This window comes from Megalops cyprinoides, chromosome 17 (genome assembly GCF_013368585.1).
Source record: "Megalops cyprinoides isolate fMegCyp1 chromosome 17, fMegCyp1.pri, whole genome shotgun sequence".
Classification (NCBI taxonomy): Eukaryota; Metazoa; Chordata; class Actinopteri; order Elopiformes; family Megalopidae; genus Megalops; species Megalops cyprinoides.
This window is the reverse complement of record NC_050599.1, coordinates 7,694,026-7,707,706: the sequence shown is the minus strand read 5'-3', so window position 1 is coordinate 7,707,706 and position 13,681 is coordinate 7,694,026. Positions and strand designations below refer to the sequence as shown.

The 13,681-nt window shown below is 39.3% G+C and overlaps 2 protein-coding genes across 2 annotated transcripts; both read right to left on the bottom strand.

Moving 5' to 3' along the window:
• Positions 1–2,223: 2,223 nt before the first annotated feature.
• On the bottom strand, positions 2,224–7,809 carry LOC118792073 (toll-like receptor 5). The gene is given in 3 exon segments (XM_036549773.1): positions 2,224–3,720; positions 3,722–4,907; positions 7,733–7,809. Coding segments are annotated over 3 exon segments (2,640 nt in total). The 5' UTR covers positions 7,744–7,809; the 3' UTR covers positions 2,224–2,277.
• Positions 7,810–8,368: 559 nt separating this feature from the next.
• On the bottom strand, positions 8,369–12,823 carry LOC118792042 (toll-like receptor 5). Its single transcript, XM_036549734.1, has 2 exons — positions 12,693–12,823; positions 8,369–10,574 (listed from the first exon to the last, which is right to left on the bottom strand). The coding sequence occupies exons 1-2, from the start codon at positions 12,701–12,703 to the stop codon at positions 8,726–8,728; spliced, it is 1,860 nt and encodes a 619-aa protein (XP_036405627.1). The 5' UTR covers positions 12,704–12,823; the 3' UTR covers positions 8,369–8,725.
• Between the last annotated feature and the right edge of the window lie 858 nt (positions 12,824–13,681).

The following is a 13,681-nucleotide window of genomic DNA, read 5'->3' as shown; positions in this document are numbered from 1 at the left end:
AATTGGTATGACACATTTGTAGATTCTGACCCCCAAATTTGACCCTGTATTACTCTGTGTTAAGTGTTTCTGTAAAGCCTCTGTGACGTAAGAGACTGAAGAAATCTTTGGTAATACTGCTGAACCAACAACTCCGTGAATGTTATACTAGCCTGTGTGCAATTAAATATTGATGAAAGGGAGACACAGCTGGACAAAAGCATCTACTACATGACTACTACAGCTAATGATACTAATGTTGACATTATTTACATTGAAGTTAACATTTAAGGTCCTCACAGTGACATTTTAAAATAATGTGATTGTGCCTCCAATAAGCCACAAATTGTGAAAAAATAGTGTAGCACAGAATACGCGTTGTTTGTGTGATCTTATAAAAGGTGAAATAATAACAGAGTTTCTGAAAAGCTAATAACGTAGACGTGAGCAAGTATGTAGTAATAAACCAATATTTCTCTTCTTCTTTTTTTCTTGTTGGGTGTTATTTTCCCTGCGTTTGCAGTCCCCATGTGCTTTCCGACTCCAAACTGGCTCCAGATGACCGCAAAGCTCTCCTTTTTTTTGCATGACTGATAAAGAAACAAACTCATGCACCTTTAGTAATGTGTAGTTTTTTAATGATTTTATTTGTTTATCTTAATTGAGGAGAACTGAAACTGAACTCAAAATGCTGTTTTATAGAATCTTACAGAATAAATAATGAAGATTTTTTTTCAGAATAAACTAAATACATTATTTGAAGATAAATACCATTGTAGTGAGAAATATTTTTCTTTTTTTTCTATTTTTTTCTTGATGTATAATATTTTGTGTTGTCAAATACACAGTAAATACACAGGCAACTTTTTTTCCATTGTAACCTTCAGTATCTTCTACCAGAAAAATGTAAACTAAGCAGCACTTTGCTCCATTTTTCCCATTTTCTTTTTTCAATGTGGCTCTGTTGAATAACCAAGCGGAAATATTGTAACACTGCCTTCTTCATTTCCTGTGGTTGCATCCCCGCTGCTTACATGACTGAGGGCCATCAGTGAATGCAGCAGTTCTGCTTCCTACTGCAGGAGGAAGAATGGCATGATTGCTCTGGTATCACTTCCACCAGTCCATTAATACATTTAACATTCAGCACAAATGCTTTGAAGTAGGTGAGTTTGTGCACGCTTTCTGTTTGAGAAGATATTCCATCCCGGTGAGAGCCTGATACAGAGTTTTTTTTTTTTTTTCCCCATTTAACATACCCATATTCAGTCTTAAAAGCAACAAGACACAGAAGAATATTCTCCATTAATGCAAATACATTGATTATTTGGCAATCAATCCTTTTTTGGTTCCTGATTCTACCCATTTGCCACAAAGAGGCCTAAGGCCCTTCAGACACCAGTTTGCCTAGACAGAACATGGCACTGTAAGGACGTCATGCACCTGAAGGACACAATGACACTGTGTGCAATGAACAAATAAACACTGAAAAGCCAGCCACTGACACTTCTACACTTCTACACATTGCATTAAAAACATAAAAAATACACCTTGACATTCTTATGATAGAGCACAGGTCTGTCTTCCAGCATCACACTCAAACTGTCCTCTTGCCCCATCATCCATAGTTCCACAGCACAGGAATGGTATTTAGGAAGATAGTCACTTGATTTGAATCATTAACACACAGAGTTCATGCATGAAATTGCTCTTATGCTGCTCTCAGATTGGCTGAGCAGGACAAATATCACATCACGCATATGACTATGAAATACTTGCAATCATTTTGCCAAAAAATAACACGATATGCTGCTATTGATTTGTACATTTACTGTCTATATTTGACAAATGACACCAAATTAAATTGTATTGTCAGACTAAATCAAATTGACATCTCAAGACCCTTAGTAAAGTCACATAGACATAGGCAAAAGGTGCAAACTTTCAGATGTGCTCTCTGCACATTCTTCCACACACATTATTCCAAAGGAATACCATGCAATATTTGCTCTTTTGTATCATGTGACTTGGCCCTGTGATTTCAAAGAGATCATGTAAAGTCATTGCAATTCCTCCTCAAGACCCAAGCCTCATATGATGAATTTGCCATGAAGATTATGTTATTTAAAATCTGTTTTACTTTTGGTTCTTCCATATGTCTTTTTTATGCATAGGGAGCCAAAGGTAGATGCATTGTGAAACAATTCATTCAATAAAAATTGAACTGGGAAAAAAAAAAAAATCTGTTTTACAGTTTTACAGACACTAAATTACGTATTACTCCGGTGCAGGCTGACTTCAGTGAGACGTGTTAGTAATGTCAACCACCTGGCTGATGGTTTGGAGCTCAGTGTCAGGCTGTTTTTTGATGCTCTTTTCTTTCAGAATTTTCAGTGTGAGCTGGTCATAGAACCATCCCATATCCTGGCTGTCTTCTGGCCATTGCAAATATGCCCTCTTTTTGGCAAAAGCTCTGATTGGCTGGAATTTCATCAGCTTGTAAGGTGGTATCCTTCCGACGACGACCACGATGAGAACCTCTTTCAGCTCGTCCAGCATCCTGCTGTGGGCCAAGTTAAAGGTCTCGATGCACCAGCCATCCTTCAGGAACTCCTTCGACACGATGCAGATCGTCTTCCTGCTGCCCCAGATGGCATCTCGTATGTTGGAGATTTGACTCTCCCCTGGTACAAAGTCTCGCGCCTCAAAGCAGCAGCGGAAGAGATTTTTATCGGCGTAGTCTGAATCCAGCTTCTTCAGCAGAGCCCGTTCCACCCACTTGAAGTCACTGTGGCTGAAGCACAGGTAAGCGTCGTACCTGAACTCCCCCAGAGGGGGCGCTTTTCGGGGGCCCTGTACAACCCTAGCAAACGCCTTCTTGTACAAAGTGAAACACAGACCACGGAAGCGACCGAAAGCGATGCCGCATGCTCCAATCAGCATGAGTGCGACTGAGCAGCCCACGAAAATGGTGATCCTGAGTTCTAATATCTTCTTTTCTTCATCGCAGTCTTGTGCGTCCAAAGAGATGAGACTGACACCCCTAAAATCCTCAGGGAACTCGCATTTCAAGCTCTCTACAGCATCCACAAATGTTACGTTTGTCTCATGCAGCCATGTGAGAAAATCCCTCAAGTTGCAGTCGCAAAAGAACGGATTCGTGCCAAGGTTGATGACACTTATCATATGGAAAGCATTTGGATCAGGAGAACCCAGGATATTATGGGATAGATCTAGACCTTTCAGATTTTCTGGGAAAATATCATGCGGAAGATATGTGAGAAAGTTGGAAGAAAGGTCCATTATTTTCAGAGAAAGCAGACCTTTAAAAATGTCATTTGGGAGGGGAGACCGGAATAAATTATTACTTAAAAAGAGATATTGGAGTTTTCCAAGGTTGTCAAATACATCTAAGCAAGCTCCCGATGCCCATATCAACTGCAGAGCATTGTGCTGCAGCTCCAAGTGTGTTAAATTATTTTGTGGCGGCACAGAATGGTCAGGGTAACACACTGATAACATATTGTGCCCAAGTGAAATATACTGCACGTCAGGTAGTGTGGCAAGGATGCCATACAATTCCTTAAGATCCCTCAGTCTGTTTTTAGATAATTCAATGAAGGACGTGCTGGCAAAGGCAGACAGGCCGTACAAAGATGACAGTTTATTATCACCTAATTGAAGCACTTGCAGACTGGATAGTGTTGCAAATGTATGGAGGGCAGTGATGGCATTTCCAGAAGAGATTTAAGATGGCTAACCTGGGAAGCATGCTGAAGGATCTGTATACAACTGCACCAATATGGTTGTTTGACAAGTCTATTTCAATTACATTTGGTAGATTTTTAAATGTATATGGATAAATTTCACCAATGAGGTTGTTTGAGAGGTTGAGCTTTTGTAAATGCTCAAGTCCCAAAAATGCATTCCTCTTAATCTGATTAATTTTATTGTAAGACAATATGATCTCTTTGACTTCCTTCAGAGGACTGAATACTGAAGAGTCAAGGGAAAAGATGGAGTTTCTGGATAAATCTAGAATTTCAACAGAACTACTTCTGAGGCCTTCAAATGTTTGCATGTCAGGATCTTTCAGGTTGTTGTACCCAATTGATCTTCCCATTGGATTAGAGGAGAGAATGAGGTGATGAATCTTAGTCCCCTGTGTTTCATTGAAAAAAAGGCGCATGCTTTTCTCATTAAATGAATTCCCTGACAAATCTAGCACTCTAAAAGATATGTTTCTGAAAGGATTTCCACATTTCTTCCAGTCAAAACCATCTGAGGTCATGCCTATCAGAGAAGTGCTGGACAGTTTAAGGAGGCTGAAGTGTTTTCCCTGAAAACCAAGCAGATCCTGTTCACACACACTGTCAACTCTGTTCAGGGTCATGTTCAGCTCGTGGAACTTTATCATATTTCGGAAGAAAAGACCAGGTTGAATTCTTTTGATTTTGTTGCCATAAAGGTCAAGAGTTTCAAGTGACACCAGGGGTTGCAGGTATTTGCCTTTCAGGATAGATTCATCGAGACCATTATACAATAAAACAAGATTCCTTAAACGAGTCAGACCCACAAATGCATCAGGCTCAAGAATAAGAGCCTTGTTGCCTCCTAAATGGAGATATATCAAGTTTGAAAGTTGTCGAAACGCATTGTTCTTCACAATTAGTTTTTTGGTCATTTGTGACCCGAGGTATAACACCTCTAGCTGCTCCAATCCATCGAAGGATGTTTCATTGACTTCACCAATGTAGTTGTCGCTGAGGGACACTCTGGTAACGTAAGAGGGCAATGCTGGAACGTGGCGTAGAAACAGAAAATCACAGACCGCTAACTGTCCACTGATTCGACAAGCTGAAGCCCGCTTCTCTACCAGAAGGTAGACACCAAGGACAATAAGCACACAGCTGTTCCTCATTGTGTTCCTAAAAGACAGAATAAAGAGGGAAAGCAACCACAGGTAATGGCACGATTATGCTTAATTTTAGGTAGTAATATTAAAACATGTGATGTGATAAGAGGTGACCTTATTGCCCTAAAATGGAAAAAAAAAAGCTTTTATATTCATTTCATATTCACTTAAAATCCACAAATACTTACTCAGTAAGTGTAGGCAGCAAAGGTGTTGTTTTAAATATAACAAATATTTTATTATGTGGGTTGACTTTGGCTTTAAAAGATTAATCAAATCAAAGATTAAACAAACATTTCAGAATGATAATCACAGCTGCTTTGCCTTTCACATTTTCTGGCCTTGGCCCTTGATTTGTCTAACTAAATAAGTAGGGTCTGCCACATGTTCTACCTTGATACAGAATTCCTGTCTGTTGAGAATAAACACCTTCTGTGCATGCAACTGATCTGGGCCACTGATCTTGTGATTACATTGTAAATGATATTGCCACAGCTGTTCATTGCTTGTGTTTATTTTTTTATGAATGAATGGGATTGAGTTTGCTATAAGCCTGTGTGAAGCTGGCATTCATATTCAGGACAGAAGAGCATGATAGTGTCAATATGATCTTAAGTATAACACTTTGATATACTCTGTGGCAACACAGATATTACCATTTTCAAACACAATACAATATTAGCCTGTGTGATGATATTGAGGACAGAAGAGCATGATAGTATCAATATAATCTTAAGTATATCGCTTTCACATACTCTATGAAAACAGATCTTAGTTATTCAAACACAGTACAATATTAGTACCTCAAACCTGAAATATAAGAAACTGATAGCTCAGTCTGGAGAGACCACTGGATTTAACACATTGAGGTGACAAATCATTCAAAATACTTTCAGTTTGCAGGAAACCTAGTGGTAGAGCAAAGTGTTCATAAATTTTCTTCCCTTTTCAAAATGATTTGCTTACATTGCATGACATTTAAATTCAGAATTGCAAAGCATTCAGCCTGGCCACCCTCCATTGCCTGCTTTTGGGTAATCTGGAACATGATTTATGGGGGAGGGGTGATTTACATTCACACCTACATAATATATGGTGTCCTATAAATCTTTTTTTTTGGGTGTTTCTAGGTGGAAGAGGTTTATAAAGTCATTGATTTACATTTTCTTGCCTGATTACCCAATATGCAATTATGATGTCCACAGAATATGAACACATTGTCATTGACATATGTATTGAACGATAGGAATCCATTCTCGGTGTCCTTACAGTGAGCAATAATATTACATTACAGGCATACTAAGATGTTCTTCTTCCATATTGGCATCAGATTTTACTCAGATAATATCCACCAGCACCCAGATCTACCAGTAACAAGTTCAACAGCTACAAGACGTTGCGCTGAAAGGAGAATGGTTTCACAAAGTATTGCTGATATAGCAATATAGAGTGACCAGTGACCAGACTGTGAGTGTGTATTTGTGCATTCAGTGTCATATTCTTTGTATTGGGGAACTGTTGGCCAGGGATTGAACTTATATTTCATGTACTGTGGACCCTGAAACTGAATGAACATTTTACAGGTTCCTGACCCAGCAACTGAGGGAACATATTTGAAAGGGGAGAGCAAAATGCTGATTCAATCGTTCATTTAATAATAACATTTGCTATGGGCAGGGGCGCTGGTAAGAATTTTGGGCCCCCTGAAAGGTTAATGCACTGGGCCCCTATCTATATGTAACAAAAATATATGGTAGAATCTTTGAGGGCCCCTGTCTGCTTGGGGCCCTTGGAATCGTCCCAACCTTCCCCGCCCCCCCTTACAGCGCCCCTGGCTATGGGTGAAGCGGTAGCTGGATATCTGGAGCTGGAAGCTGGAAATGAATTCTGAACTAAAAATTCAACTAAATTTTAAATGATAATTTGCTGTAATCTATGACAGTAAAAGTATCTCCAAAGACAAAGGTAGTGGTCTTGCCAAAAAAAAAAAAAACAGTAACACAATCAAAATTCTGCTGTCTTCTGGATCTGCACTGAATTAGGGAACATTCTTAATTCTTTCACACTGGCTCCAATTTCCAGAGCTACAGACATCCCAAATTAAATTAGACCCCTAACTCAAAACTCTTCCAGATGCATTTGTATCTTGTACTTGACGTTGTACTGTAAGCCACTTGTTTGGAACCAAAATTGACAAAAAATTGGCAACAACAAAAAGTTTTCATATAGTAGTCTATATGGAGTACAAGAAATGGCAATCAAATGATAACTTGGTGTTGCAAAATTGCTCTTACACACGGAGAAAGCCAATCGCAGTACATACCCAGAGAAATAAGTGGACGCTGAGGTTGAGAAAATGATCACAAAAGCCACCACTAACATATTTAAATCCAAATTCACCAGAGCCAATCGATCTCAACACCCTGTCTATTCGCCCGCAAGCCCCTAGCTCTTCAGTTTTAACGGGACACACAAGTCCAAAACTGTAAGCACTACACGTGTAGTGTTTACAGTAGCCTGTTTAGCTAGTGTCCGTGAATCTGAAACGGACAGAATTTAGCTGGATCATAGCCATAAATCTAAGCAGTTTTGACAGCTGTTGTCAGTCGATTGCAGCCTTTTACACTCACATAACATTTTCATTCGACTCACTGGTTATGTCTACGTTACTCCCATTATTTCCGCAGATGTAGGTAGAGGTCCAATGGGACAATATTTGCACTCGGAAGTTCGTTCGCTTGCTCACGGACAGTACGGTACGCATGTTTGAATGTTGTTTCGGGTTGATGTGTGCTACATAGCTACTGTAAGACATTACATAAAGCAAATGGCAGTCACCTGTTCGGCATTCCTCGGTTCGAAACTCCCTGAAGTCGGAAAACACTGCCTCCACAATTCCGCCGTGTTCGCGTCCAAGTAACGTGCTTCGCTCGTACAATCTTTGCTCACTCCTCCCACACTCCGCTAGTATCTCGCACTGCAAGGCATGGCAGACCAATCTCTTTCTACGTTTTCATTCCACTTGTTTGGATTTTGCAGCAAGTCAGCCTGTCATACGTCATACCGTCGTGATTTTTTTGGAGTTATCAAGAAACCAGATGTTGAGAAAATGCAATGTGTATGATTGGCCTGCATCTACGGTGCTGCTGGATTCCTTGTTGCTTTAGAGGGAGCTATAGACTACTTCGCGTACTAAAACATTTTGAATTTAGAGTTTCAATATGATTCGTTTCACTACAAAACCTTTACAATTCTTCGCTAAAAATAAAAAACAATGTATTGTCTTCATAGGAAAGATGAAATTTGGAACAATATAACTAACCACGGGTTTCTCATAGTGCGAGACTGAATAATTCTTATTTCAAAATGAAACACCACACAGAATGTAATAAAATGACTTGTTTATTTTTTGCTTTCATTTCAGCCACAACATGGGAAATGGAAAGAAATAAAATTGAAATAAATACTGTCTGATTTATATATAAATTGTATTTTTTTAACCAGATGATCTGAGTAAGTACATGTCTTTTTGTCAGCATTTGTTTTCATTGCCAAAGCCTCTGACATTGTCTTTGCAGAAGTATATAGTTTATATATTGCTCTGCTTCTGATCTGTCCTTCATACCATTGTACCAAAGACTCATTAGATAAACAATTCCCTAATTTCCAAGAGTGCCTTGGACTTTCTTTGATTAAAATTATTTATCTTTTTTTACTTTCAGTTGTATCATAAATGTTTGTGCTCACAAAATATCAGCTGACTGACATCAGGGCTCTGTTATCAGGCTTCCACTGTTGTTTGCTACGGGAATATAATGTTGATTTAGTGGATTAAGTCACTTTAGTACAGGGTGATTCAGAATGGCTCTTTGATAACAAATCCTTTAAATTGCAGTCACACAAGCATGGATTCGTGCCAAGGTTGATGACACTTATCGTATGGAAAGCATTTGGATCAGGAGAACCCAGGATATTATGGGATAGATATAGACCTTTGAGGTTTTCTGGGAAAATATCATGCGGAAGATATGTGAGAAAGTTGGAAGAAAGGTCCATTACCTTCAGAGAGTGCAGACCTTTAAAAATGTCATTTGGGAGGGGAGACTGGAGTAAATTATTGCTTAAAGAGAGATATTGGAGTTTTCCAAGGTTGTCAAATACATCTAAGCAAGCTCCTGATGCCCATATCAACTGCAGAGCATTGTGCTGCAGCTCCAAGTATGTTAAATTATTTTGTGGCGGCACAGAATGGACAGGGTAACACACTGATAACATATTGTGCCGAAGTGAAATATACTGCACGTCAGGTAGTGTGGCAAGGATGCCATACAATTCTTTAAGATCCCTCAGTCTGTTTTTAGATAATTCAATGAAGGACGTGTTGGCAAAGGCAGACAGGCCGTACAAAGATGACAGTTTATTATCACCTAATTGAAGCACTTGCAGACTGGATAGTGTTGCAAATGTATGGAGGGCAGTGATGGCATTTCCAAAGAGATTTAAGATGGCTAACCTGGGAAGCATGCTGAAGGATTTGTATACAACTGCACCAATATGGTTGTTTGACAAGTCTATTTCAACTACATTTGGTAGATTTTCAAATGTATATGGATAAATTTCACCAATGAGGTTGTTTGAGAGGTTGAGCTTTTGTAAATGCTCAAGTCCCAAAAATGCATTCCTCTTAATCTGATTAATTTTATTGTAAGACAATATGATCTCTTTGACTTCCTTCAGAGGACTGAATACTGAAGAGTCAAGGGAAAAGATGAAGTTTCTGGATAAATCTAGAATTTCAACAGAACTACTTCTGAGGCCTTCAAATGTTTGCATGTCAGGATCTTTCAGGTTGTTGTACCCAATTGATCTTCCCATTGGATTAGAGGAGAGAATGAGGTGATGAATCTTAGTCCCCTGTGTTTCATTGAAAAAAAGGCGCATGCTTTTCTCATTAAATGAATTCCCTGACAAATCTAGCACTCTAAAAGATATGTTTCTGAAAGGATTTCCACATTTCTTCCAGTCAAAACCATCTGAGGTCATGCCTATCAGAGAAGTGCTGGACAGTTTAAGGAGGCTGAAGTGTTTTCCCTGAAAACCAAGCAGATCCTGTTCACACACACTGTCAGCTCTGTTCAGGGTCATGTTCAGCTCGTGGAACTTTGTCATATTTCGGAAGAAAAGACCAGGTTGAATTCTTTTGATTTCGTTGCCATAAAGGTCAAGAGTTTCAAGTGACACAAGGGGTTGCAGGTATTTGCCTTTCAGAATAGATTCATCGAGACCATTATACAATAAAACAAGATTCCTTAAATGGGTCAGACCCACAAATGCATCAGGCTCAAGAATAAGAGCCTTGTTGCCTCCTAAATAGAGATATGTCAAGTTTGAAAGTTGTCGAAACGCATTGTTCTTCACAATTAGTGTTTTGGTCAGTTGTGACCCAAGGTATAACACCTCTAGCTGCTCCAATCCATCGAAGGATGTTTCATTGACTTCACCAATGTAGTTGTTGCTGAGAGACACTCTGGTAACGTAAGAGGGCAATGCTGGAACGTGGCGTAGAAACAGAAAATCACAGAACGCTAACTGTCCACTGATTCGACAAGCTGAAGCCCGCTTCTCTACCAGAAGGTAGACACCAAGGACAATAAGCACACAGCTGTTCCTCATTGTGTTCCTAAAAGACAGAATAAAGAGGGAAAGAGGTGGAAGAGGTTTATTAATGGTTTCACAAAGTATTGCTGATATAGCAAAATAGAGTGACCAGTGACCACTGACTGGATGGTGAGCCTGTATTTGTGCATTAAGTGATGTTGTCCACAAGTCATATTTTATGTGTTGGAGATCTGTTGACCAGGTATTTAACCTCATGCATTATAAACTTCATGCATTGGGGACACTGTCACTGAATGAACATTTTGCATGTTGCTGACCTGGAAACTGAAGGAATAACTTACTTCAATGCTGTCACATTTGAAAGAGGAGAGCAAATTGTTGATTTAACCGTCCATTTAATAATAACATTTGAAGTGGTAGCTGGCTATCTATCCAGGGTCTTTTGAAAACATTGTACTATTGGCTCCAGTGTGAATCATATCACTGGCTTGAGAGCCAGGCTAATGTCTGATGAAAAGCAGACAGATTTAGGAACAGAGGACATCTGGTAAGCTAGCTACTTTTCATCAGTTCACAGTGCACAAACCTGTTTGTGAAAACATGAAATCACACTGAAAACACACGTTGTTAATGTCTCGATAATGTAAATAATGTCAGAGGTCAAAACTCAACTACATGCATTGACATAGAGCCAAAGATCTATCTATCATCTATCATAGTGATTCTTCAATAACAGATGTTATCATTCATTCCCTAGCACAATCAGTTTTGGAAATATTTATTTTTTTACTCACCAACAGTCATATTTTAAATGCTTCAAAGTTGATTAAAACACTGAAAACTTTCAATATCTAAAAAACATCAAAGCTCCAAAATCTAATCTGAACTAAACATTCAACTAAAATTTTAAATATAATTTGCTGTAATATATGATAGTAAAAGTATCTTCAAAGAAAAATGTAGTGTTTTTTTTTTGCCAAAAAACAGTAACACATTCAAAACTCTTCTGGATCTTCACTGAATTAGGAAACATTCTTAATTCGTTCACACTGGCTCCAATTCACAGATGTACAAACATCCAAAATTGCATTAAACTCTTAACTCAAATCTCTTCCAGATGTGCTTGTAACTTGTGCTTGATGTTGTACTGTAAACCATATTTTTGGACCCAAAATGAACAAAAACAAAAAAATCCAAGCTTTTCTCCAAGTTTTTATACAGTGTATAGGGTACAAGACCATACACATGGTGAAAGTCAATCACGGTATATACCCAAAGAGAAAACTGGACGCTGTGGTTGAGAAAATGATCACAACAGTCGCCACTAACATATTTAAATCCAAATTCGACAGCACCAAATGACCCCAACCCCTTGTCTATTCGCCCACAAGCAGGGGTGCTGGTAGGAATTTTGGGCCCCCTGAAAGGTTAATGCACTGGGCCCCTATATGTGTGTGTAAAAAAATAGATGGTAGAATCTTTGAGGGCCCCTGTCTGCTTGGGGCCCTTGGAATCATCCCAACCTTTCCCCCCTTACGGCGCCCCCTGCCCGCAAATCCCCCAGCTCTTCAAAGTTTATAACGGGACATGCAAGACAAAGTCCAAGGTTGCAAGCACTCCACGGGTAGTGTGTATAGTAGCCTATTTAACTAGTATCTATGAATCTGAAATGGCCAGACTTTTGCTGGATCATAGAGCCATAGATCTTAGCAGTTTTGACAGCTGCTGTCATTTGAATCGATTACAGCATTTTACATTTACATTTTCATTCGATCCACAGGGTACGTCACTTTATGTCACTTTACGTCACAGGTTACATCTCCCATTATTTCCGCAGATGTAGGGAGAGCTCCAGTGGGACAATATTTGCACTCTGAAGTTCGTTCTCTCGCTCATGAAACGCATACTGTAGGACAGTGTTTCTCAATCCTATTCCTGGAGCCCCCCCCCGTCCTGCATATCTATCCTTGCTCCAAACACACCTGATTGAAGTGTGATTAACATGCTCTTGATTAAATCAGGTGTGCTCAGCTAATCAAAAGAGCCACTGATGATTTCAGTCAGGTGGGTAGAGCAGGGAAAGATGGAAAGATGGAAACGTGCGGGGGAGGGGGGACAGATTGAGAATCAGTGCTGTAGGACATTACATTAACAAAGCTAATGCAGTGTCGGAAGTTACCTGTTCGGCATTCCTCGGCTCGAAACCTCCTTAATCGGAAAACGCGTCCCTCCACAGTTCCGCCGTGCGTGCTCGCGTTCAAGTAATGTGCTCCGCTCGTTCAGTCTGTGCCCACTGCTGTGACACGTCGCTGGTGTCTGGCACAGATAAAGACTTGGCAGACGAATCCGGGTTTTTATCAGTCTGGTTTGGATTTTGCAACTGTTATAGCGTCAAACTGTTGTGGATTTTTGGAATTACCAAGAAAACCGATGTTGAGAAAAAGCAACTATGTTTAAGGCTGTGCTGAATCTCCATGTCCTGGATTCCTTGTTCCTTTAGAGGGAGCCATGTACTGCCACGCGCACTAAAATATTTTGAATTTAGATTTTCAGTATAATTTAGGAAAATAAAGAAAATTTTATTCGTTTCACTACAAAACCTTTACAAGTCTTCGCTAAAACTGAAACCATGTATAGCCTCCTTCTGCTGTATTATCAATACCAAAACATAATTCACAACTAAATCAAGGTATTTCCATAACACCATTAAAATTTAGTTAGCATTTTCCATAACAAATGAACCTGTTTTTTGAGCTGTCATGAAAAAAAAATAGTTGGTGAAATCTGCAAATATTCTATGTTGACCATAATTGCTATTCAGGTATTTTAACTTTGAAAAAGGGAAAGGAATACAATTTTTCGCTGTGGCATTTGCTATTGCTAAATCTTCCAATAATTTTTTTTATTAATATATACTGTAAAAAGAAAGGTGCTGCACGTTAGAAGGAAGATGTGTGATTTGGTGGGCGTGAAATAGCGCCCCCAGCTGTAATAAAGATTCACTTTCACTGCTGTATGCGCCAATGCAGGAAACTTCACGGACTTCTTGACCAGTATGTTATCACAGCGTAGTAATGAATCAGTGATGCATTGCTCCAGGTACTTGTCTGAAAGACAGCATGCTATCAAACAGACAAACTGCACGTTCCCGCTTTCATGAAAATTATT